Source organism: Xyrauchen texanus, chromosome 20 (assembly GCF_025860055.1).
Source record: "Xyrauchen texanus isolate HMW12.3.18 chromosome 20, RBS_HiC_50CHRs, whole genome shotgun sequence".
In the NCBI taxonomy this organism is placed as follows: Eukaryota; Metazoa; Chordata; class Actinopteri; order Cypriniformes; family Catostomidae; genus Xyrauchen; species Xyrauchen texanus.
Window position 1 is genome coordinate 9283643 of NC_068295.1, and position 27691 is coordinate 9311333.

Here is a 27691-nt window from a genome sequence, read left to right on the forward strand (position 1 = left end):
CACGCATTCAAACCTCCAGAAGTTTTTTATTTATTTGGGGATATTTGAAGACTAAAAAATGCGATCTTTTAAAGAGGTTTATTTTAAATAATTCTTAAATGAAATTAAAAAGAAATCCGGCCTAGCAATTTCTATAAGATTACGTACCGTATTCGTAGTCACAAACGATGGTGATTGGCCCACGCAAACAAGCGTTGAGAAAAGTAACAGTTACCGCATGACATTCCGTCTTGTTGCCACCTTCCTACTATTTCTGTGGCGCGTGACAATTTCTATATGCATTAATAATAAATAACTGGGTAATACTAATGAACAACAAGTATTTAATGTGTAAATATTTCCTGGAGCAGCTAAAATATTGTTATTGTCAGTCATATTGCAATATTTATGGAAGCCTGTTTCTGCCATATGGGAGGAAAAAAAAAATAGTGCTTTGGTAAGTCATAATTATGAAATGCAAAATCACAATTACGAGATAAATTCACATAATTTGAGATTTTAACAGTTTTAATTTTGAAATTAAAGTCATAATTATGAGATAAAGTCATAAGTAGAGATACAAAGTAAAAATTATGAGATACGTAAAAACCACGTAGTCAATTATGAACAAAACTTATGAAGTCAATTATGACATAAAAGTCAAAATGTTGAAATAGGAGGCTATATCATAATTATGAGATCAAATTTCTAAATTATTATAAAATTAAAAGATTGAAAGTCATAATTGTGATATTTAGAATATGATATAAAATTATTAGACTTTTTATCTCATAATTATTCCATTTCCTTCATCATCATTCGTTCCTTAGTATCACATACATTTTGTCATTATTATGATTTAGTATCTCAATTATGACGCTATCTCATATTGACTTTTTCTATAATAATTATGTCTTTTTGAGTCGTTTTGGATAGAAGTGTCTGCCAAATTAGTAAATGTAATAATTATTACTTTTAATCTCAAAATTATGACTTTTAATCTAATAATTATGACTCTTTATCTCACAGATATGACTAGGCATCTCTAATTCTAATTTACCTTTTTTTTTTTCTTTTAGAAATGGGCTTCCATAAATGTGTAATATGGAAACTTTATTATAAAATACTAACCAAAAAAAATCTATTTTATGTGTATCCATGTACATTTTAACACAATTATTGGATGCAAAATATACATTTCTGCTATTTCCTCATAACAGTAACATTCTATTATGATATATGTGCAGAGTGATTTTAGATAGAAATTGTAGATAAAAACCCTACTTCTCACCCAGTGTCAGGCATGTGCAGTGTCATGCTCACAAGCTGCCATTTAAGAATTAATTTCTAAACTGACCACAAAAGTCCTTCCACAAATTAGAAATCAATATGTTCTATGTGTTGTGTATAAAACCCAGAAGCTGGCTTGACAACATGTTACCATCTGTATATATATATATCTCCAGTATGCTGGATGGGTTGTAATGTTCTACAACTTTAAATATCTTATTATTCAATTTAAAGACGCCAGAGAGTGACAGATTCTAGCTATGTTTATTCATACTATTCATTCTATGTTTTCCTTTCATTGAAAGGAATGTGTATAAGGACATGCTTTTAATATGATGTGCGTTTACAATGCGTAGATTACTTGTGTAGCATGTAGGACAACAGAATAAATGTGATATTATATAAACCTTGCAAATCTTAGTAATAATAATAAAAAAGAACAAGTGGAAGTGTTCAGTTTGACCTTTTGGCACTCTTCATGATTTTAAAATCATGATTTCTGTTTTATGTGGGTTCACACGAGCTTCATCACGTAACATGAGTATTGTCTAAAACACAATGATTATTTGAAATAGGAGATGTGGAGATGCATGTTCAATTTCAACAATATTATCATGACCAAAAATCCAAAGACTGAAAAATTAAATCTTATAGTGTCACATTATAGATTTAACCACTGAGCTGCAGAATTCTCAAAAAGTATATGGAAAATTTGGAAAGAAAGACACAAATGAAATTACAAAATGCCCAGTCACTCATTCTGCCTAGTTAGAACAAAAATTCAAAAGGATTTACATAGAAGAGATGTATTCGCTTGTCAATAAATGTCTTTGTCCTTGTAAGACTATCCACACAAAGTTCTGTAGGAAAATTTGTCCATAAAATTCAAAATCTAGAAATGTTGTATATCTGTAAAACAGCCCACAAATGTTCACATTATCTTGTAGCCAAAAGTGTAGAAACACATTTAAAGCTGAAGTGTTATTTCATCGCTACTAGCGCCACCAAACTGAATGGCAAAAATTATGATTGTTTTCCAATAGGTTTCCCGAACACACCTCCATTGGTCGAGAAAACAGATAGTCCCGCCCCAAACTTGCCCCACTGATTGAGCCAAAGTAACTGTGTTGGGCTGACTGGAATGCTCAAACAAACAGAGCAATGTTTTGAAAGTGCCACATAGCCAGTGTTTACATTTTTAAGGGAAATCAACTTACTGGCTTACTTACTATGGTTGTCCCTACATATTAAGTTTGGCTAGCCGGAAGTATTTTAACATCAGAAAAATATATATAGTTTGTCTTAATGAGATGAACAGCAGTCTCTTTCTCTTGATTTCTTAAAGGAGAAGCTCCAATGGCTGGTTATCCTCCAGCATGTTAAGAGACAAGCAGTTTGTGGAGCGCCGGCCATAAAATAAAGGTTTGTCTGGAAAGGAACTGGTCGGAGAACAACCTAGGGAGTGCGGGAGCCCGAATGTGTAGCTGTGGGAGGTGTCTGGAACTGATGCTATTCCTATTGGGAGAAGAGGGGAGAACTGTTGCACGTTGTCCAGGCTGAGGCTCTGGCGGTCAGCAGGGTTACGGGCCTTCCGAATCGAAACCTGAAAAGAGTGATTAGAGCAACTGGTGAGATGGCGAATGAATGCAGAGGGGAAAGATTGGACAAAACGGAGTAGATGGCAAACCTCTTTCATGCTGTCTGTAATACAAAGGTCCATTTGGTCATTGCCCAATTGCACTGAACTAATTTGAAGACCTGTAAACAGACATTAGAGTAAACAGACTCGTAAGGCAATTAAGAATGAAAATGTATTAATCTGTGCAAACAAAATTTGGATTCAAGTCCAAGTTTTCTCAAAGAGTAAATACATTTGCAAACCTGTAGCGCAAACAGTGTAGGATAAGTTACATTTTGAAAATCTGTAACCCCAATTATGAGCAACATTCTCGAGCAGCACCAATAATAATCATTATGTTTTTGATTAATCACCTTTAGATTCAACATCTGGTTGGATGGCAGGACAGTTGACAGACACCCGCCCCATTATTTCAGCCAATCGCAAGATATCCTCAGGGTCGTCTACAGAGAGCTCCCCAGGCTCCTTCACTATTTCCTGCATATCTAGAATCAGTATTCATCACATTGATCAAGCTGTCCATTATAGGTTAGTCTCTGCTTAATAATGAATTATGGGTTAATCTCTGCATAATCAGATCTAGATTGTCATGACAAAAGATTCGGAAATTGTCTCTTACAGTCAGATATGTGAACGTGAAGAGAATGAGGACAAGGATTTGCAAGTCAAGTGAGTCTTGCAAATAGACTACATAACTTAAAAAAAAAAAAACTTTCCACACTCTTCAGCTATTCCAGTGCATATGAGGAATCCCAGCAATGCCCAGCTATCAGTAAAGCATGAACATTTTTTGTAAAGAGTGACAATTTATATTGTTGCCACATAGTTTTTAAACTATGTGTGAAATAACGGAATGTGGCTCTAAAATAAAAATATTGTTGTGCAACTTTTAATGTCTTCATAAAAATTTTACTATGGTCCTATCCAATACAAAATCTCTATTACATTTACATTTATGCATTTGGTAGACGCTTTTATCCAAAGCGACTTACAGTGCCCAGGGACAATCCCCCTGGAGCAACCTGGAGTTAAGTGTCTTGCTCAAGGACACAATGGTGGTGGCTGTGGGGCTTGAACCAGCATCCTTCTGATTACCAGATTGCCAGTTATGTGCTTAGACCACTACACCACTCCACAACATTTTCCTTTCTTTGGAATAACATGCACCGTTTCTTAAACAATAAGACCAAGAATGTATATTAATACAGTCAATAATAAAGAATGATATCTATGGAGAGCTTTTCAAATCGGTCACTTAGGTTAGGGTGCTGCCTTTGAAGGTAGCTGCCTATGTGGACAGTAGACAGCAAGGGAGCTCACTAGGCTAACAAACAAATGGAAACACAATGGTGAAGACTGGCATGTGTTTGCATAACCTAGAGCTATAGTTTTAGGTAGCACTGAAGTTATGTGGTCCTCACCTCCTTCCCGCCACTCAACTTGAACATCTGTTTGGGTTTTGCTGCTCGCCTCTATGCCAGAGGTGTGTGAGGAGTCGTGACTGACAGCAGAGATGAAGGACTTCTCTTTCTCCTCCATGGAGACAATCTCTATGGAGACGCTGTGTTGCCTGGTGTCTGCCTCGATGCCAGAACTGCTGGTGGAGTGTCGGGACAGAGGGGGGCTGCCCTCACTGCAGGGCTGATCCAGATCCAGCTCATCACTGATGTATGATTCACGGTACCTCTTCTTCTCTGAATACAGACATGGAGAAATTGAGAGATGAGAGAGAAGAAAACAGAGAGAGAGAGTGAGAGAGTCCACAGCCTAAATAGATAGAAGAACTGTGGCGAATTCTCCAAGAAGCTCGGAACATCCTATCTGCCCACAACCAAAAAAAACTTTGTCAGTGTGTACCTAGAAAAATTGGTGCTGTTTTAAAGTCAAAGATGGTCACACAAAATATTTTTTTTATGTTTACTGGACTTTCTCACTATGCAAGATTTTTCACAAGTGCCTAAAAAGTTTGCACAGTACTGTATGTCCAGGTCACATTTCACCTCATAGGCAAAAAAAAAAAAAAAAAAAAAAGATATATATATATATATATATATATATATATATATATATATATTATACTTTACTTAAAAGAAAATTAAACATATTTTTAGGACCATTAAGATATTTTGCATTGTGACAGTATTTTCATGACAATTAAGCATACACCCCCACCCCACCCCAGATTCTCATTACCGTAATGCAAAAAGATCTCATTCTCATTACTGAAATGTGAAGAAATTGCGATATATTATTTTAATTTTAAAGTACTTATATGTTATGCCAGTATTTGTTGTACTGACTTTAATTTATGTAGATTTCAAATGAAAAAATAATTGTATTTAGTATTTTTATCTATTACAGTAATGAGAATATAAATCACCTTAATGGGAATTTGGGAGGGTACTTAATTGTCATTATAATAATGTCACAGTGCAAATCTTAAGGTCTTAAAAATAAACATTACAATTTCTTTTTTTCTTCTTTTTGAGATGAAAAACCTGATCTATTTTTGTGGCCTCCACTGAATTGAAATAAAAATAAAATCATAGAATCAGAAATCAGAGTATGAAGGGCCTGAAGATGATGAAAACCATGTCAACACACACCCTCTGTCTCCTCGAGCTTGCACAGGTGCTTGAGTGCAGGTTGCAGGCTGAGGTATAGCCGGTGACAGGAACTCAGGTGCAGCAGAAGATGATGAGATCGGAAAGCCGAACCTGTGTAATACACCAACTTCCTTGCTGAGGGCAAACCATCGGGCTGTATCTCAAATTTCTTCCCCTGAGCAGAGTAGATTTGATAACTTTGATTTGGTAAGGCACCACAACTGTAACATTTCAAAGTTCATATAAACCATCCCAAAATCCTCTTGTAATGAGGGACAAACAGGGAGGAAGTAAAACGAACAAGTAGTAACATGAAATATACCAGAAAGGTGAGTCGTCCCACATGAAACCAAGGGAAGTCATAGAGCAGATCACGCACATTGTTCACCTCCTGCAAATAACAGAAAAATAAAATAAACAAACAATCTAATCAGTCATGTAAAACTGCTTAACACTGTTCACAAACCTCACTTCAAACTAAATATAAGTTTTACTTATTTGATCATTTGTAATAAGATTATTTGGCACTGTGAGAAAGGAGTAAAATATAAATCCTGTTTTTTTTTGTTTTTTTTTTCCCCCAAAGTAGAAAGGAGCCTATTTAAGGTTCGGGTCAGAGCCTCAACACACTGGCTCTTTGATCTCTTAAACACTGGGCCCATAGTTAAATCCGGCCCCAGATGCTTTAACAGACAGATCAGAGGACTCAAGGCCATAGAAAGGCATGCACTCCAAATCCCTGTTTATGGACTGAAGCATCTAATATATGCATTCCAGTCAGACCTATCTGGAGAGCTCCATCATGGTGATTGGCACAGGGTCAAAGAGAAACCACAGGACTTCACTGAATCACTGAACAATCCACAGAAAAGGGCACAACATTCTTTTCTTTGTAACAATATTCACTCTTCATGTGTTCACAAACATGCACCTGATAGACTTGCATTCCTCTGAGTGTGAGTCCAAGAAGTGCTGAACCTTTCTCTTCTCTCTTGTTCTGCAGGAAATACACATTATTAGACACTAAATAAAACCATCATTAAAGATGGTTTTATTGATAGTATGTTTATTGCAGAAGCAGTTAATCTGGGACAGGTTGAGGTTGGCTCAAATTAAATGAACAGTACTGTATTTCCACAATGTGAGCTTTAAACAAATGGTTAACTCAAAATGTATTTACTCACCCTCACATCATTGCAAACCCATATGACTTGTGGAACACAAAAGGAGATGTTTTAATAGATATAACCATCTGTCTTTTCAATCCGGGTGGTGGAGGATGAATCTCAGTTGCCTCTGCATCTGAGACGTCAATCCGCACATCTTATCACGTGGCTTGTTGAGCACATTACCACAGAGGCATAGTGCGTGTGGAGGTTTCATGCTATTCTCCGCGGCATCCATGCACAACTCACCACAAGGAGGTTGCCCCATGTGACTCTACCCTCCCTAGCAACCAGGCCAATTTGGTTGCTGAGGAGGCCTGGCTGGATTCGAACCCACGACTCCAGGGGTGATAGTCAGCATCTTTACTCTCTGAGCTACCCAACCCCCCCCTTTTGGGTACTTTTATAAGATTTTAAGTGTGTCACTATCAACTGCTATTGTATTGAAAAGACAGAACAGTATATTCATTAAAAAAGTTTGGAATGGCATGAGGGTGAGTAAATTATGACAGAATAAAACATTTTCCATTCCACTAGCAGCACAAACAGGTCATCCAGTCCCAAACTCATGCCATTGGTTGAGCCAGTCGGGTCAATCAAAAAACTAATTGCGATTCAATTTGGTGCCTCTAGTGATGCAGAAATTAAACAGTTCAATTTTAACTTCCACTTTGATGGACATATTTTCCAAATACTCCCAACATTTCACAGCTGAGAATGTCTTGACCCACTGATAACAGTAGTATGTGTGACCTCTGACCTTCTGTAGGCGATAAAAGGTGACTGGGACATCCTCCAGACGGCAAGATTCTCTGATGAAGAGCAGGATAGCGTCACGAGAGGACATCCCCCACAACTCTTTATGAACCTTGGGCCCGTGGCACAGCAGGTAATCAAGGCCTCGCTTCGCAATTATCTATAAGAGAGCAGACACGGGTCAAGCATGTGGGTGCTTACCATGCATAATTTCACTTTTAAATCACATTTTAATTAAACTCCTGCTAAATAGACCATCATGTATTTCTGTGCTGGTCCAGGCTGGTTAATGGTAGTTATTCATTAACCCCCAAAAGGTTTTTTATACTGGAGCACATAAACATTTTATAATGCTGGGAAAAGGACCACATTTTGTGGAAAAATATTGAAAAGGGGGTCCATGCAAATACTGAGAGCATGTGACTTTGTATGTAAAATCTGGCATCAACTGACAATCTGTATCTAAAAGAAGCATAGCAGCATTTTTTGAGAAGGCAGCTGACCTCAAGGAAAATGTTCCTATCTTTTCCATGTTATTTTCATGATTTCCACAAGCTTTAACATTTTGAATAAAAGCAATAATTTAGTGGGAAAAATGTATTATGTGGGCTGTAGTGTGTTAGAAAATAGCAATAAATACATTTTCCGAGGTACCTACATGTTCTTGTCTTTTTTAAGGTTAAAATTTCACCTTTTGTGTTTCACAGAAGAAAATCATGTTTGGAAAACATGATAATTATTAAACAATGACAAATGTCTAATTTTTGGTAAAAAAATAAATAAATAAAATCAAACAAAAACTTTCAACTATTGCTTCAAGAGGCCTGGTGGGGAGACAATTGTTGGGGACCAACATCCAAAATATACGATGGTGACCATCAATACTTGTGTTTTCAACAACGACAACTTGAACCAAAACTTATGATTAAAAACAATTTAAGAAATGCCTGTTTAGATGCAAATGCATATGACTGTCCTTTGTACACTCTAATGAAGCTTTACCCAGGGAGGAAAGTATTCTTTGGCTTGGAAATAAACAGTGTGTCCCTGACTGTGGCCCTCTGGAGGGTGGTCAGAGCAATCTGCCTGTAAGGCGTATCCTGCCAGTTGGAAATACACTTCCTCCTTCTGTCTGCATTCGGAGCGCAGGACACGTTCCCGCAGATCATAGTAGTACAGTTTCCTCGCTTTGCGCTCGCTGTCCCACATCATAGAGAAAGAGATAAAGAGTGATATTATGATGATAGCAAACTAGATTTTTACATTTTCTCAAGAAAAGTCTGATTGCTAATAAAAATAATAGCACACTTGTTGTCTCAACAAGCCACATGATTTGAGGTATTATACATGTCTGAAGTACAAACAGTGCTTTCAATCAAGTGAATTCTTAGGGTTGGGGTTAACGTCTAGGGGTTATCAATGGCTAAATGGTGATTATTTTTGTTAAGGCCAATAACTGATATGATGACAGATATATTATAAATAAATGTTAATGTTTTTGTCTGTTTTTAAACTAAAAAGATATCGTTCATACTTAGAGAAAATATATGTTTAAGTTAAATCAGGCATCAAAACTGTTTAATGTAGAGTAGGAAAGGTACCAGTTTGGAAGGACATGATGATGAGTAAATGAAGACAGAATTTTCATTTTTGTTGGATATTATCATTTTGAAATATTCCTTTAATATAAACCTGCAAGACCCAGACGAAATATGACAACAACAAAAAATTGTGCAAGATATGGCTTATTATGTTTCATCAAAATCCTCCACATTATCTTTTTATTTTCGCTTTTAAAGGAAATTTGAAACTAAGTTGAGTTTCACTATGAGCAGTTTTCAATTACACAACACAGATGAGAGGGGGACAGATCCTCTACCTAATTAAAAAAAAGCTTTCAGAGACAGACCGGATAAAAAAACAAGATCACAGGCCCACTTAAACCGGCCTCATCCACTCGGTGGATTAAAACTAATGAAGGAAAGAGGCCAAGGAGAGGGTTCTTTCCTTTAAACGTTCAGGAATCTCTGGCCTGTGTCTTACCGGATGAGCCGGCCATTCTCCACATAGTACTGAACCTTGAGACAGAGCAGTGGGGGGATTGACCTCCTCTGTGACCCCTGCCGAGAAAAAGAACAGGCTTGACCAGGTTACTGTGGCAACCCCCTAATTATGAAGCCACTCCCACATCCTGACCGGCCCACTAATGTTTATCTTTACTGTCATACTTCAACCACCTTGCTGATCACAAGAAGCTTAGATACTTAAATGAACGTATCAGCTTACATTGCTGTTGATAAATATGTGTAAATAAATACAATGCATCACTATATAAAAATGAAACCACTGTCTAACCAAATTTTACATTATTGGTTTTAAATCTACTATTCAGGACATCTACTATAAAAAATGGACTGCGACTGTACCATTATGGTATATCGAGTTGTAAAATTGTATATAGTATATTACTGTATAAAACTTTTGTACTGATTGAATATCATACTCATGTGCCAAGATATTTACATAGTACTTCCAATGTAACTCCATGATAAAAACAAAGAACCATGGTATTACCATGCTACCATAATTCAAAGAATACCATGGTATTACCATGATAAAAACTGTGGTAATGCCATTGTACAATGTCAAAAACAATGTTATTTTTGGTACTTTTTTGTAGTAATAAATGACATAACTATATACCATGGTACTAAATGATTATGTAACATGCTCTTTACAATGTACTTTAAAGAACACCATGGTACTACCATGATAAAAACACATGGTATTGCCATGGTACTATGTCCAAAAAGCATGGTAATCCCATGATACTCTTTGGTTCTTTTTTTAGTGATATACATTATGGGTGTAACTGAGCTTAGACAAGCACTACTAAATTCATGTGAAACAAGGGAGTGAATTCTAGAGAACACTGTAAAGAACTATTGTTTAGGAGCTGATGATGAAGGATTGCATTGGGCTCACCTTCCCATAGTCCTGTTTCCATTCCTTGGGGAAGTACTTGCAAAGTTTCTCTTCCAAGTCCAGAAAGATGTGCTCATTGTCTAAATAACCCAGAAAAGACACATAGGAATCAAGCTTATTTTCTACATGTAGTGAATGCTCACACACAGCAAACAATGGCATAATGAATTCATGCATGAAATCTACCCAACAATGACCTCAGTTAAAGAGACAGGCTGGAATGAAAAGAGTCGTTCAGCCATTGGTGAACGCAGAGAGCGGTATGCTAGAGCCCCAGACAAAACTTATCCCAGTAAAAACTAGCCGTCTCATGCCAGAGCATTCACGATTGCAAAAGAATTCTGTCGCTTTTAGTAAATCATGTAAACACTTCCAACAATAAAAGGGAGGTTGTGCAAGATCAGAATCAACATGTTACTTCCCAGAAATGGCATTTCTAGCACTCTTTCAAAATCAAAGTGATTTATATCCTTTACGAATTGCATTCGTACATAAAGTGTAGTTCTAGCACACATACATTTTTGCATGTTTGGATAGATACTGAAATATATAATATCATATAGCCTACATATTGATAGCTTCTAAAGTGTAAACATTTATGTAAAATAACTTGACGAACAAATGTTTACGAATCCATTAATGTTATAGAATTTGAATTATGTTCATTTTATTGTATAAAATGTCATGCTGTTAACTATTTAACAGTTTTATTCTGTTCTTTGTGTTTTCTCCCAATTTGGAATGCTCAATTCCCACTACTTAGTAGGTCCTCATGGTGGCGCGGTTTCTCACCTCAATCCGGGAGGTGCAGGACAAGGCTCAGTTGCCTCTGCTTCTGAGACAGTCAATCTGTGCGCATCTTATCACGTGGCTCATTGTGCATGACACCGCGGAGACTCCGCATTTGGAGGCTCATGCTACTCTATGTGATCCACGCACAATTTACCACACACCCCATTTAGAGCGAGAACCACTAATCGAGATCATGAGGAGGTTACCCCATGTGACTCTACCCTCCCTAGCAACTGGGCCAATTTGGTTGCTTAGGATACCTGGCTGGAGCCACTCAGCACACCCTGTATTGAAACTCGCGACTCCATGGGTGGTGGTCAGCGTCAACACTCGCTGAGCTACCCAGGACCCGTTCTTAGTTATTTTTAAAGTCTGGTTGGAACAATTGTGACAGCACAAACACACACTTACACACATACACAAAAAACATGTTAATGTTATGCCGTAATATTGAGGAGCTTTGATAAGATTTAAATTCCCCCATGTAATGAGCATTACTTTTATTATTTCCATATGTATTTCATAAATAAATTTGCAATTAAAAAAAAGTATTTAATTTAATAAAAAGGTCTCTTTTACTGATAAATTGAGATTCAAAAATACAAGAACACTTCATGTCAGAATACCTACAAATACTAAGAAATCATCAGTGTCTGAAATTAACTTTTTTAGTAAGGGGCAATATTTACCCATTGACCCTATAAAAAGCATTGCATGTCGCCCGTTTAGTCAAATACTTCAAATCAATTAATTTAAATAAATTCTCAATCTAAACAATTAACTTTGAATACAAATGCCCCCACCCTCCATTTAAAAATATCTGGAGCATTTAATAAGTTTTGATAGCAATTTTGCCCAGAGCTCTAGTTAATTTATGGCCTGGAGATCTCCCTGTTTTTTACAAGCAAGTTCACACTAAATCCATCTCTGATGTTCAGTTAATCCATCCTTAATCACAGCAGTCTTCACATCACTAACTCCCTCACTAAATTACTCACACTCTCTGACTCACCTCTCCTGCTCAGGTTAATCAGAAGAGGGTTGTGACCCTGCTAAACACTCAGCCAATATCTATTGCTCTCTCCCTTTGCCTCTCTTTCCTGAAGTGGTGAATCATGATAAATTCCAGGCTTAACAAAGTTAATATAGCTCAATTCAAGGCCTCAAGGATCACCCTAAATACACAAAAACAAAGAAGCTCTTGTCCAAAAGGCAAGTAACACAAAATGGCAAAAGGTATTCAAGAGAAGAAGCTGTAATGAGGCAGAGAAGCATTGAAAAGAGAGCAAAAGGAGACCAAATGAACGAACACTCATACTTTTCTCATCTGAATGGAATGTGGCTGATCATAATTGCTAAAGAACTGGGCAATGTCGGTTTAAAACGGATTTACTTTCTATTTCCCTAGGAATGTTTTGAATGTTGTTGGGCTTTTGCCCAATTAACCCTGTCCTTCAGGTATGTTATTTAAACATGGCTAATTAGGTGTGAAAGCCTTCATTGAAAGAAAATAAAATGTCCCGATATGTCATTCAGCTGTGATTACAAATTCCAAGTTTTTAAGATGAACATAATTGGAAGAATCAATCCTTACCTTTGACTAAAGTTAATCCAAAGTAGTGCAGTTCTCTAACTCTGAGAAGCTCACAAACACGTTGAAACACTTCTTGTCCTGTTGCTTTCACCTGGGAAGACAAGGAAAAAAGAACAAATTGAACAAAAAAGCATTATTATCAAACAGATAGTTCCAACTCTAAAATCTGAATCTAAACCATGTTTGAAGCCTTTGTAAAATGCAAATAATTGTACACGTGACCACACATTCTATACAAATTGGCTTTTAGTCTATTTATGCATGTCTCACCCCAACTTCTTGTTTCAAAAGGAAATATCAACACAGGAATGAAAACTGCACTTGTTAAGTGATATAATTGAGTCTTTTTAATGTGCCAAGTTGCTGCATTACTTAGCTGCATTTACATAGAAACATTATTGAAAAACAGCACAGAAAGATGCAACAATGCATTTAGTGTGAACGGCCCCTTACTTGTGGTAAAAATCACTGTAACACACAGCCTCTTATAGCTTATTTCTTTACGAAAATGTTTAGCTCATCTGTCAATGACAGAAAATATATACACATTGGAATAACACATTAGCAAAATGTCAGCAGCCACAGTACAAATCAAATTAAGAAATGCTACAAGTGCTGAATATTTACCCCCACTGTGATGTCTAGCGTCTCCTTGGTAGGAAGCAGGACACACACTTTCCTCTCAGGTTTGGTTGGACCAGACATGGCCTATAGAAGTTCATCCACACACACATGCACACATAAATCACACACTCACACTGGCCTCTCCTTACTTCCACCTATTCCTCAAGATGCTTTGTTCACAGCTATTGGCCCCTTCATTTTTATTATCTGCAAAAGAACACAAACAAACTAGATTTTTATATTTTTAGTGGTGTGTGATAGGGACCAGAGCAGTCACAAGGAGAATCACACCAGAGAGAAGGAATGGCGTTCCAAAAAGGATGTTTATTGCGTCAGAGGTGCAAAATGTGCAAATAAATAAATCACATTACAAAATAAAAAAAAAAACAGTCTAAAATCTAGACCTGTTTCTGGTCCTAAGAGCAGTACCTACTTCCCTCTGTAAACAATGGAGGTTTGAGAATATTTGCACTCAAGCAGTGCTGGTATAATCTTGTCCATGTGCTCAAACACTTGTCGTCCAACTTTCTTTCCCCTAGTGGCAGCTGGTTTAAATACACAATTTTCCTCCTTTGCTAATTGGAACAAACCATTATTTTAAATAAAATGACCCTCACCTCCTTATTCTTAAATACAAACTCTTTGAATAAATACATAAGAATGAGTTCAAATGAGAGTTAAAATCAAAACCAATGAATAGGACTGATAAAACATTTGCACAATAAAACCCCAATAAATATTGAAAATTGGCAAGTAAAACAATAAGTAAGTTCTTTGAACAATGTAAAATCCTGTGATGGAAACCGACTTGCATGCTCTCCATCACATGGTGATTGCTAAACAAAAGGAAAAGAGTGACAATTAAAATGTCCAGAATACAAAACTGCTGATTAAATCTGAGCTGGAATATGAGGTTTTATCTGGCACTCATATTTCATGCATTCAGACATGCAATAAAAGCTGATTATATTGCACAATCCTTTAAGCACAGCCAGATTATATAAACATGTGATTATATAATTGTTAAATTAACACTAACCTTGTAAACAACCTGTCTTGTAGATCGTGTTGTTTAGATTATTGGGCAGTGTTAAACATGTTTGTGGAACTTTGGGTTTCCTAGAGTATTGAGCTCCACAGTGTACAGGTGAAACTCGAAAAATTAGAATATCGTGCAAAAGTTCATTAATTTCAGTAATTCAACTTAAAAGGTGAAACTAATATATTATATAGACTCATTACAAGCAAAGTAAGATATTTCAAGCCTTTATTTGATATAATTTTGATGATTATGGCTTACAGCTTATGAAAACCCCAAATTCAGAATCTCAGAAAATTAGAATATTACATGAAATCAATAAAAAAAAAGGATTTTAAATACAGAAATGTCGGCCCTCTGAAAAGTATAATCATGCATATGTACTCAGTACTTGGTTTGGGCCCCTTTTGCATTAATTACTGCCTCAATGCGGCGTGGCATGGATGGTATCAGCCTGTGGCACTGCTGAGGTGTTATGGAAGACCAAGATGCTTCAATAGCGGCCTTCAGCTCTTCTGCATTGTTTGGTCTCATGTCTCTCATCTTTCTCTTGGCAATGCCCCATAGATTCTCTATGGGGTTCAGGTCAGGTGAGTTTGCTGGCCAATCAAGCACAGTAATACCATGGTCATTGAACCAGGTTTTGGTACTTTTGGCAGTGTGGGCAGGTGCCAAGTCCTGCTGGAAAATGAAGTCAGCATCTCCATAAAGCTTGTCTGCTGAAGGAAGCATGAAGTGCTCTAAAATGTCCCGGTAGACGGCTGCGTTGACTCTGGATTTAATAAAGCACAGTGGACCAACACCAGCCGATGACATGGCTCCCCAAACCAACACAGACTGTGGAAACTTCACACTGGACTTCAAGCATCTTGGATTGTGTGCCTCTCCATTCTTCCTCCAGACTCTGGGACCTTGGTTTCCAAATGAGATGCAAAATTTGCTCTCATCAGAAAAGAGGACTTTGGACCACTGAGCAACAGACCAGTTCTTTTTTTCTTTAGCCCAGGTAAGACGTTTGACATTTGAAGCCCATGTCCAGGACCCGTCTGTGTGTGGTGGCTCTTGATGCAGTAACTCCAGCCTCAGTCCACTCCTTGTGAAGCTCCCCACACATTTGAATGGCCTTTTCCTGACAATCCTCTCCAGGCTACGGTCATCCCTGCTGCTTGTGCACCTTTTTCTTCCACACTTTTCCCTTCCACTTAACTTTCTATTAATGTGCTTTGATACAGCACTTTGAGAACATCCAACTTCTTTTGCAATTACCTTTTGAGGCTTTCCCTCCTTGTGGAGGGTGTCAATGATGGTTTTCTGCACAACTGTCAGGTCAGCAGTCTTCCCCATGATTGTGAATTCAACTGAACCAGACTGAGAGACCATTTAAAGGCTCAGGAACCCTTTGCAGGTGTTTAGCTGATTAGAGTGTGACACTTTGAGCCTACAATACTGAACCTTTTCACAATATTCTAATTTTCTGAGATTCTGAATTTGGGGTTTTCATAAGCTGTAAGCCATAATCATCAAAATTATATCAAATAAAGGCTTGAAATATCTTACTTTGCTTGTAATGAGTCTATATAATATATTAGTTTCACCTTTTAAGTTGAATTACTGAAATTAATGAACTTTTGCACGATATTCTAATTTTTCGAGTTTCACCTGTAGATAACCTCACCTGTGAAAACATTACAATGCACAGGTGCATTCCTCACATTAATTGGCAAATTTCACCTGCTCTGTGTTTACAATGAACTGAAAAACCAGGACAACGCTGTCTTGTTTATACAAAACTAACCCTGGCAAAAACATTTAATCTGTATATTTTATCACCCATTCTACAATGGGAATTCTTGCTATACAGCGGTCACTTAAAAATGCATGAAATTATCATTGCATTAGATGCAAACAAATTATGCTATTCCTTTTCTCGGTTACTGATGTAACCTTGGTTCCCTGTTAGGAGGGAAAGAGACGCTGTGTAAATAGCTGATGCTGTGGGAGCTCCTCCCAGGTCGGTGAACTAGAAACTCTATACCATCACGCCAATTTGATTGGCTGGTGATGCTTGGTGCTCTGCTCTATGCATGCATCATAGTTGGCAAATAAGCCAGAGCCCAGTGCCACACTATGGGAGGAGAACGCATCTCTCGGTCCCTTAACAGTGAAAAATCAGTAGTGCGGCAAAGCTATGCTGCATCTTGTTCCCTCCTTTCAGGGAACCAAGGCTACATCAGTAACCAAGACGTTCCCTTTTTAAGTCGATAAATTCAATGCTATGTCGGAGTGGTGGTGGTGCAGTGGGCTAATGCACACAACTGTTAATCAGAAGGTTGTTGGTCCGATCCCCACAGCCACCTCCATTGTGTCCTTGAGCAAGGCACTTAACTCCAGGTTGCTCCGGGGGGATTGTCCCTGTAATAAGTGCACTGTAAGTTGCTTTGGATAAAAGCGTCTGCCAAATACATAAAAAAAAAAAAAAAAAAAAGTAAAAAGGTTTTAAAAAAAAAAGTCAGTAGCTGATGCTGTGGGAGTTGTAAACCATAATGCAATTGTACTCATAGGGCAATACCCACTAGCCAACAGGGTAGTAAAATGGCATTGCTATAACCACCCCTTCATATTGAAAAATAGGAAGGAATGTGGAGGATTCCAAGACAGACACTAGCCACACCAGGTAGTGGTCCAATGTCTCAGGACATCTTCCCACTTTGTGGGATAAAGACACATGCCTACAGGGTAGTGAAACATTGCTCGCATGCTCTCATTCACACATGTTGATCTAACACCCAATTAAGTCGGCAAAATACATTTAAATAAAATCGAATCGCATTAATAACATGTGCAATTATTAAACCACATCAGAAAATTAGTGGCTGTAAAAGCCGGTCTGTGCCTCGCAAGCCATTACTTCCTCTATCGCTGAATCTGAACACTTTAGTGGAATCCAGTTGTACTAATAATTTGCAGTGATGGATTTTGTTGTGCACTGGAACTTGCATGTGCCACCATAAACTTTGCAGTTTTTATGACAATCACAGCGAGAGTTAAGAAATGTGATCGCATAATGTAAAATTCTTTCAAAAGTGTAACATTCAGGTTAGTGAAAATATGCTATCTGCTATTGATTCAGGTGTAAATACATGCTGCTGTATTATATTATACCACGATTGCACAAGATATGTCTACGTGACCCCGAAAGAGGAAAACTCTGATGGTGTGGTGCTGGCCTCCGGCATATATGTCCACAATCAGAGACGTACCTACGGGACCCCCAAGTTGGTAGGGGGCACTCGCGGGTGGCAATTACAGTAGTTCACTGCAAAGACACTTGAAACCAATGACTGGCAATGCTTGTACACCATGACATTTTTAAAAACCCACCAAGGGGGCCCCAATCCTTTTATCTACAATCAAATTCAAGTAAGAGTGGGATGCAGGCTTCATGAAGAGGACATGCAATTTAGCAATCTGGGATTCAGAAAATAAAAAATGAAAGAGGGGGAGGAGAGGCATGATCGTAACTTTTACTGAACTATCCCTTCTAGGGCTGCACAATTATAGCAAATCCTATTTGTCGATTATTGCCCTTGATATTGTAATCACAATTATTAATGTCGATTAAAATATTAAATTACTGTGATGTCACAAAGTAAGCAACCATGCAGTTCTTCAGAGTAGCATTTCAATGGTGGATATGAGCTGCATCCAGTTTCTTTCAATATAATCTTATAAGCATTATATTATATGATATTGTATTTTATATTGTATAATAATGTAATAAAGGCAAAAAATATATATTTAAATGGATATCTATGGTATAGAATAAATTTAATTATTGCTAAATTACTGCTTAAATTATTAGTCCACGTACAGTAAATAATATGGCACTTTGTGTTTTTTTGTATTGACAAGAAAAAACATACAAAACTCTCATAGGGGAGAATTAAGAAATATACATCAATAGGAACAAAAGCGTCCCCTACACAATACGGAACAACAAAAAGCAAACAACAAACAGCAAGGGGGTATTTGTTAAAAACAAGTCGAGAGCAAAAGGCTAGAGAAAAAATTATTCAAACTTTTTCAATGGTGATCTTGTTCATGTAAGATCATCGTTAGATAATTTTTATCCCCAGTTGTTGCACTTTGGAAATTAAAAACAGTCATTTGCTATCGGAGTTTGTGAAAATTCTTGAAAATGTTAAATCTACTAATACCAGCTGCGTGGCAAATGGGTCTTATTAGAGCAGACGCGATAACAATGACGGTGATTCCTGAAATATGCTATTCATGCTATGAACAGTTAATTTAAGCTAAATTACTTTATTCCTATTGAAATCGAGCAATGGACAAACTCTGCCATTACAATGACTGCTGTCACTCACTGCAGGTTTACACTGTATGAGACCTGCATGTTCTGCACTCTCGTGAATGCTCTCATTAAAAACAAAGCGGTCTAATCAGCATAATAATTTAATTATTTACACCGTGTCTGTGCCTTGATTAGAACGGGAGCATTTTCGTTATGTCGTGTTGCTCATTTGCAGTGTATTTAACATCTACGTATAAAGTGAGTGGTGCGATATGCAATGAATCCAAAACAATTACAAAGTGATTTTCGTTCATGTTCTACAGATTCTTTTCAAGTGTCAGGTGATGTTTCTTCAGTATTAATTTACATGTCCCACCGCAAACCGAGCTAGAACATAAAGCCAGCATCTGGGCAGATGGTTTAAAACATGCGCATTAGGATCAGCTGTATTACAGATAGGATGGAGGAATAATCTAAGCGTCTCTGATTGGCCATAGCCGTTTCATTGCTCAATGGACATGTTAGTTATTGGTTAGAATACTCAACCGCTGCAAAAACAATCGCGATTAGTTTTTCAATTAATTGTGCAGCCCTGATCCCTTCTCAAGAAAAGATCGGCAACTTCCACGTGAATTGCGATCGGTATGGTTTACATTCTCTGCACTTATTCTTCATACAATTCTTATTTAATCTTGACAAACTGTACATCATTAGAAAGGCGTAATCTCCAGCTTTGATACTAGACCTATGTTTTATGATAGAAATGCTACATTGAGAATAATTCCTTAATTTATATCAGGAGTATACATCTGACATGTAAAATCAAAATAAGAGTTAGGAACATAAACATGTAATAAAGAAAAATGTCCATTAAAGCGAGTAAGCTCTCATCTTTTGTCATTGGGAGGCTTCAATAAACAACATCCATAAGAAGTTGTAATCCAAATATGTGTGCAATTAGAGACCACTTTATGGAATCTCATACTGTATGTTTACCTCACATTTCTTTAGAAAAGATTGGATTGTCATCCAGTTTTCCTCTAAATTATCCAATCTGAATCGCAAGAACACTATTAAACTCATATGGTGTGTTACACATATACAGAAAGAGAGAGGGGCACACATATAAGAGAGTAATTACATCAGAGATAGTTAATTTGTTCTGTTGAGTTTAGCTTAGAAACATCTACTATGGATTAGCTCATTAATTTTCATGAAAAGCGTGGATGTGAGATGGCATTGCCAGCCTTTGAACATATATTTACAAAAAAAAAAAAAACAATTATGATTGTTACTGAACATAAGGTCCATTTCATTTCGTTTTTTTGCCTAAAGCCCCTAGAATAATCTCTCCCCACTATGACGTGGATTACATATTTCTCGTGTGGAGTTAACTTTGGGCAATTCCGAATATGACAGTCCACACCTGTGCAAGAACTCACATGATAAAGACACCTAAACTAGGCAACTATTAACTGCTAGAGCCTCAGGGAAATCCAGCTTTTTGTCCTAACTGAATAATTTCACAGTTACGGTTTTAATGTCATGATTGCATGTTTCTTTAATTTAATACATACATTTTGTTTTATTTTCCACATGGCACATAGAAAAATCATGTGAAGTTTTTCTAGCAGTAAAAGGCAATGGAGGCACAGTTAAAAGACAAATGTTTTCCTGTTGCTCACCTTTTAGAGTATGGTACAAGCAACACAAAAGGTTGTGTATTTGATTCAATGCACATACTGTACTGACATAAAGCAAAGAACGAATGCACTGTAAGTCACTTAGAATAAAAGCATCTGCAAATGTATGCAATCTAGAAGTAAAGGCATGAGATATGATGTTAACTGTGTATTGCGTCATTTAACTTATTGGGAGCATCTCCAAAAAAAACAAAAAAAACAATAGTATGGGAACATACCTCTATTAAGGTGTATGATGCAATGTATGAGGCGTAATATTTGAATGTCAATAGCTGGTGTGTGGTGAGCATACTGGCACACTATGGCTGCCGTCGCATCATCCAGGGCTGCGTTTCCCAAAAGATTGTGTTTGTGGCGTTCCAAACATGTAAGAGCAGTGCAGATGTTTAACAGCAGCAGGATGTTTAAATTTTCATTCATCCCTTTGACATTAAAGTCAAAAGATAGTGTGTGTACTATCACGTTTGCACGTGCACTTTATATAGGTATGTTATTTAGTCTGTGTAGTCTCATGTGGTTCTGGGTTTTGTCCTATGTTGTTTTATGTAGCACCATGGTCCTGGAGGAACGTTGTCTCGTTTCACTGTGTACTGTACTAACTGTATATGTTGAAACGACAATAAAAACCACTTGACTTGACGAGTGAGTTTTTTGAAGTTGTCCGGAATTGTCTCTTACTCCATGATCGCTCGATAACTACTACACTCCATGATAACTACTACATTATAGCTGAGAAATAGAGTTAAACTAACAGCTTCAGCATTACTGCACATCACAGCTGAGAGTTGTGAAAGATGAAGTAATCAAGCACGCACATGGCGCCAACCTGATACAAGTTTCAGAGTTGGGAGAAGATGTACATTTTCAATATGGAACTGGAGTCCTTCATGTTTTCTCTCCGACAACAAAACACTTGAACCTGAAAAATTTGTAGGATAATTCCGATAGCATGTATGGCAGCATCACTCCAAGTTAGGAGCGGATTACTGTCACAATACAGCTGAGGAGTATTGTAAACTAACAGTTACAGCATGCTCATCACTGTAAAAGATGCAGGTAATCACACACGAAGTCAGTCTCTCTCTCTCTCATACACACGTTGTTTCTCCAATAACTTGCTAGAAACAGCCCCAGCTGTCTAGGGTTGGGCGATGTCCCCTAAATTGGCAGTTGACGATGTTGACAGTAAAACATCGCGATGGACGATGATATCGTCGGGGGGTGTGGGGGGGTTATATAATTCCATATAATTTTCAAAACTTATATGACAAATTATAATTTCGTTATTTTACTAACCCAACTAATGACTCGTCGGCGCTTTATCAGTAGGTTGCACGACACGTGAAGCATTTTTTTTTTTTCACTTAAGAAGAGTTGTGCACTTTTTATTTTAATATATCTCTTTACATAAATACTATTTTCCAGTTAAAAACTATCATTTCGTTATTTTACTATCCCAACTGACTCATCCGCGCTTTCCAATAGGTTGCACGGGGAAAAATATTTCTTCCACTTAAGAAGAGTTGTGCACTTTTAAGCACTTTTTATTTTAATATATCTCTTTACATAGATATTTTTTTTTCTACTGAAAAACTAAAATTTCGTTATTTTACTAGCCCAACTAATTAGTAGCCTACTCATCCGGGCTTTGTAATATATTGCACGTAAGAAAAAAAAAAGCTTCCTTCCACGTAGAGTTGATACAATGGCGTTGGTGTTGGTTGCTAAAAAGGGGACTACTTCGCCTATATGGCAATTTTTTGGATTTAGACCTGATGAGAGTGGACAGCCAAGGGACCCGTCCGAAGTTTTGTGCAAGATCTGCTCATGTGTGATCCGCGCAAAAGATGGGCAGACGACCAATCTTCATGACCACTTGCGTGTGCGCCATCCAGCAGAATATGCCACCTTGCCTGCACGTGCTGGATATGTTGGTGTTTCTGGCCAGAAAAATCGAAATTTAAACATGGTCTTTGGTGAAAGATATTAGACTTCTTTACGCATGTTTCTGTCCGTTGCGGAGCTCTTCGATTTTGCATATTATTTTTTAAACGTTCATTTGTGTAGTTCATACTTTACAATATTTCAATAACATAATTTATTTTGTAGCCTGTGCTGAAGTTAATTGTGCTGCTAATTGTAACTGAAATGTTAATGCCGAGTTTCGGTCTGAGTGTTGTTCCCGTTTTCTTGTTCTTTATTTGTTGTTCTTCTATGTTTTAATAAATGTGTGTTATTCATATTCACCTTGTTTCTTTCATTTGATTTGACATTATGGATATATGGCCAAGGAAACTGTTCTTTAAAAGTATTAACCAGACAAAAGTTATTTGACGTTCGCTGGTCTGGGTTTATCTTAAACTGCCGCTTCAGTGTATACAAGAGCTATGTGAAAATGAGCAAGATTTTCTGAGACGCTACAACTACTAATAATTAATTAATAAAGGCTATTTTCTTGTAGCCTACAACATAAAATATTTTAATCTAAATGTACAGTGTAAGACATGTAAAAAAAAGACAAGAAGCTAACAATGTCAAGATCAATATTTGTGTAGCCTGCCTGACACGGTATTTTCACAGACTAACACGTCACGTCTCTGGCATATACTACAGTATTTAAAATAGCATATATGCATTAGTTATATTCTCAATTTAATTTACAGAGCAATCCCTGCAAAGTTTTTAGGTTAACTATAGAAGAGACTAGGATTAGTGAGTCACACTAGCAAGACTCACAAAAGGGGGCGTGGCATCACGATGGTGGCTCTACATCGTGATGTTGGTCAGCCATCACGATGGACGATGATATCGTCCATCGGCACAACCCTACAGCTGTCATTACTTCTTCTAAAGTATCTTATAAAGAATCTAGTTAGAAGAAATAACATTTTCAAATGTGTTTATTTAAAACACAGAAAATGTGTAATGCCAGAGAGAGGCTATGTCAGCGACCAGGCTTTCTCGACATAGCCCTAATTGGTACAGCTCTCTGCTGGGTGGGATTTATGGGGGTTTATCTTTAAATCAATTAATCAGATTACATCTTACCTGTCTCAAGACCCCTGCTCTGGGCTAGTCTAGATCTGAGGGCAAAAATGCTTCAGAGGAGAGGAGACCAGAGGTGCAAATTTAGGTAGGGATGATATGGACATGTCCCTATTAACTTTCCGAAAATCAGAAATGTCCCGACCAACATTAGGGCAATTTTACCACACAAAAAAAACTTTAAACTATGATTTCATTTTCATTATAGCAACTAATAAGTACAATTATTCATGTGTAAATTATTGACCTACCTCTTCTGAAGCAGCGCATACATGCTGTTGTCAATTGGCACCTTTTAATTTTCTCAGGGCTGTTCAGGATGCACCAATCACAATTCGCCCGATTTTTTTAAATACATTGTCTAGAGATTATTATTATTTCCATTGGTATTTTACATCCAATCCTTGAAATAAGTATATTTAAACAAGCATTATTTTCATGTACAAAATGTTTCCTGTCCAAAACAAGTTTTGAATGCAAACCTAAGGAGGATTCCGAATTTTCGGCTGGTAAGCGCACTCTTCCTTAAGGACCTTAACATTTTGGACGGTTGTGTCAGAGGTTCAGGATTTTAAGATGCTGGTATAACTCCCAAAAATGTTTTTACTTTGCTCATTGGAGAAGAGCATTGGGACTAGAAAGTAACATCTGTCAAAAAAATAAAGCATTTGTTATTAAAAAAAAAAAGAAGAAAATTAATTAATTGTAGGTTAACCCTACTTTGTTCAGGAGGCCTACTTATTCAGATAAAAATGTAAGTACATATAAATAAGCAATATGTGAAAAGATTATGTGGGAGTGAGGGGAGTTGGAAAACAGAAATTCTGGAAAAATATCAATGTTCTATTCTCCTCATATTTTGTTTATTTAGTGATATCATATATTGTTAATTTACACTATACCCTTTGTTTAATGCTGGATAATACATTCTACAGATGATGTCCCTTGGAAATTATTTTCTTAAATCCTGTTTATTAAAAATGTATTTTATTTTGACCCATTAATCTAGGTTTATCGCATCACATATTACTGCATATTATCCAAGTTTATCGCATATCACATTTTCCCCTCCTAACTGTGCAGCCCTAGTGGTCTAGGGCTGGTGGATTCCTGACCAGCCCAACACAGCAATATTTGCTCAACCAATGGCATAAGTCTGGGACGGGACTATATGTCTCTCTGTCCAATGATAGCCCCAAGGAAATCCTTAGGAAACGTGTTTGAAAACAGTCTTTTCAATTATGTTTGATTTAACTTGGATTTGATTAATACGATTTTTTGGCATTATAGGAGCAATAAGTAATATATTTGCTGTACTAAAGCATAAAATTATCATAATATGTTATCAGAGATTTAGGAAACATGCTTAGTTGAAATACTGGCTTCTCCGAAAACAATCCTACAGCCAGTATATTCTACTTTGAAATGTCTGTTCTGGGCCGGAATTTCGGTTTGTGTTTTGGCCTGTGTGATCCCACCCACTGCCCACTCACCAATAGTATTTGACACCCTGGGTTATCAGATTTGAAACCAGCTATTAGGCAAATACAGCGTGCTGCCATGGAAGCCAGCACTTCATCTAGCTAACATTGACAGAGTTAAAAAAAATCCACATGAGCTGGTTTATAATTGGCAAACAATAAAAACATTGCAAATGTATATATTAGCTGATCAACTTAGTGTAAGGCTCATTGCTTGCCATTGTCAATTTGCTCGTTCCTGTTACGTGTCCTCAACCTCAACCGCAACCCGCGTGAGCTTTGAGTCTGGGGAGGAGGGGACAGGGGAGACAACTCTCTCCAATATTTTGAATTTGGGCTGCAGTACCCATTTTAAATGCTTGATGCCAATGTTACATATTGCTCCTTTAAATGTTCTTTAGATGAGACATTGAAGTTTGTCTGAAAACATCCCACTTTCAGGCATGCACACTGCTCTGAGAAAAACAACTGTAAATCAATCTTCAAGTGTACTTTCTTCAGACTGGAAAAGCCACTTACTTAGTTAGGACAGATAAAGGCATATTACTCAAGTCTCAAAGTAAGAACAGATCTTAAAGGTGAAGTGTGCAATGTAAAGGATAATAGAATTCTATCTCCCATCCCAGCTTAATATGAAGAGACAACTATATGTAGCCTAGGCCATTTGTAGGTTGATTTCCCTTCAAAGTGCTTTTAAAATAGTGCTCTGATTTGTTGAGGATGTGGACCAGCCATGTGAAGTAACATTGGTTGGTGTGAATTTTGGGGCAGCATCATCTTTTTGCTCAGCCAATGACAGATGGGGAAGTGTTTAGGGAAACCTGTTTGAAAACAGACTTTATGTTTGCAATTCCACTTTGTGCAATTCTTTGTGGCACAGATATCACCCACTTCACCTTTAAGGACAACCAGCAAACTGTTTCAAACAGTGGAGTGTTCCTTCCACTGGAACATTACATACACCGTGTGTCTAGTCCACAACACAATTCTAGAGAAACACTATTGATCAATTTACACAAGCCTCAGGGTAACAGGTTAAACTGCATCATGTGTTTGTTTGTTAAATGAATGGTTCACCCCAAAATGAAAATTCTGTCATCATTTACACAACCATATGTTGTTCAAACCCCATGTGACTTTCTTACATGAAAGTTAGAAGCCTAATTCATGACATCATTTCCCTTTTGGTTTAACCATCCCTTTAAGACATTGACAGATTAGGAAAATGAATGGAGACCTAGGGTTAAGGTGTATTAAAATACATCTTCAAACAATACTGGCGGCAGACACTTGAGGTCCTTACGGGTGTAGTTAGCGGAAAACGCACCTGTGGTTACTTTACGTTAATCACATTGCTTTATCAAACACTAGAATCAGAGGCCAAGTCAAAAGCTGTTTTTCCAGCCAACAGTGGCTGTGAAAAGATCACTCATCATTTTGTCATGAATTGTCATACCTCTCTCACTATTGAATGTGCATTCAAGTTTAGGCCTGTTAGAGGGTGAGTCTCTGTTGTATCCGCAATTAAATTCCAACTGCTTCCCTGTCTGTAACGTTCACACATGTAACGTACACCTCTTGGATTCAACACGTCAATTCAATTTTGTATTATATCATGATAGTGTATTGATGAGCTTCTAAATCAAGTTCTTATTTTAGATGTGTACATACAGTATTCAGGACAGTTGAGTAGAACAATTCCCACAATAAGGTCAATATTTGACCGTAACATCAAGTTAGGACTACACTTAGTTTAAATTTACTCAATTATTACTTACTTTGAGGTCTTAAGCTATCAGTTCCCTGTCTATTGACCAGCATTCTTGCACACCTGCTCACTGCTTATATGAAGAAACATGCAGAGAAATTTCAAGGCTGACAAAGCAATTGTAGACTTGCTTTGTAGAAAAAGTTTGAGTAACAATGATGGAAATACACAAATATGAAGCTAATATCTAGACTTAAAAGACTAGAGAATAATATATCCAATGAAAAGCTAACAATACAATCTGATATTGTGGATTAGCGTCACACTACTGTACAAATCCAACAGTGAGTTAAGAATAAGTGAAAAATCTATTTTAACAACTAGAAAGAGGGAAAACTGTTATTCTATGTAAAGATGTTAAGACAAATTAGGATTAGTTCTGGCATATTCGACAATGTAACAATTAATGCAAATTGTGGAAAAACGTTTGCTCAAACTAATTACAAGACCATATAAAAGAGGGTCCAAAATACAGAAATAACAAGCAGTTTTAAAAGAGAAAATCCCAGAGTTATTATTATCGTTCAAATGATTGTAATTCACTCTGCCCACCTGCTGAATACAACTACAACAAACCAAAACATAAAGTAATAGCATTATTACCAATGCGTTACACTTTCGAATAAAAAAAATGCCATAAAAAGAGGAAGATAAACAACACTTACCGCTTATTTAAAGTCCGAAGTGTTTGTTTAGTGTTGAGGTAACTTACTACTGCATACCTCACAAAAACACACACTCAGTGTGACAGTTCAGGCGCGCGCTCACTACTGCGAGAATCAGAGCCGCAAAAGGGACTGAACCAACGTTTCACTGCGAGAGGGGGGGACTGTTTTTACTTCAAAACACAAACAAAGCAGCAGGCTGCCTACTGATTTAACTACGAGACATTTTTTCATCCACAAAAGGGAT

General features: G+C 37.1%; 1 protein-coding gene across 1 annotated transcript; it reads right to left on the minus strand.

The window, feature by feature from the left end:
• Positions 1-1495: 1495 nt before the first annotated feature.
• Positions 1496-27541, minus strand: LOC127661129 (FERM domain-containing protein 6-like). The gene is made up of 14 exons (XM_052151707.1): positions 27445-27541; positions 13435-13638; positions 12808-12898; positions 10422-10501; positions 9480-9556; positions 8439-8634; positions 7441-7596; positions 6446-6511; positions 5837-5905; positions 5515-5689; positions 4330-4602; positions 3262-3393; positions 2957-3027; positions 1496-2872 (listed from the first exon to the last, which is right to left on the minus strand). Exons 2-14 carry the CDS (start codon positions 13510-13512, stop codon positions 2609-2611), a joined length of 1728 nt encoding a protein of 575 aa, XP_052007667.1. The 5' UTR covers positions 13513-13638; positions 27445-27541; the 3' UTR covers positions 1496-2608.
• Positions 27542-27691: the final 150 nt, after the last annotated feature.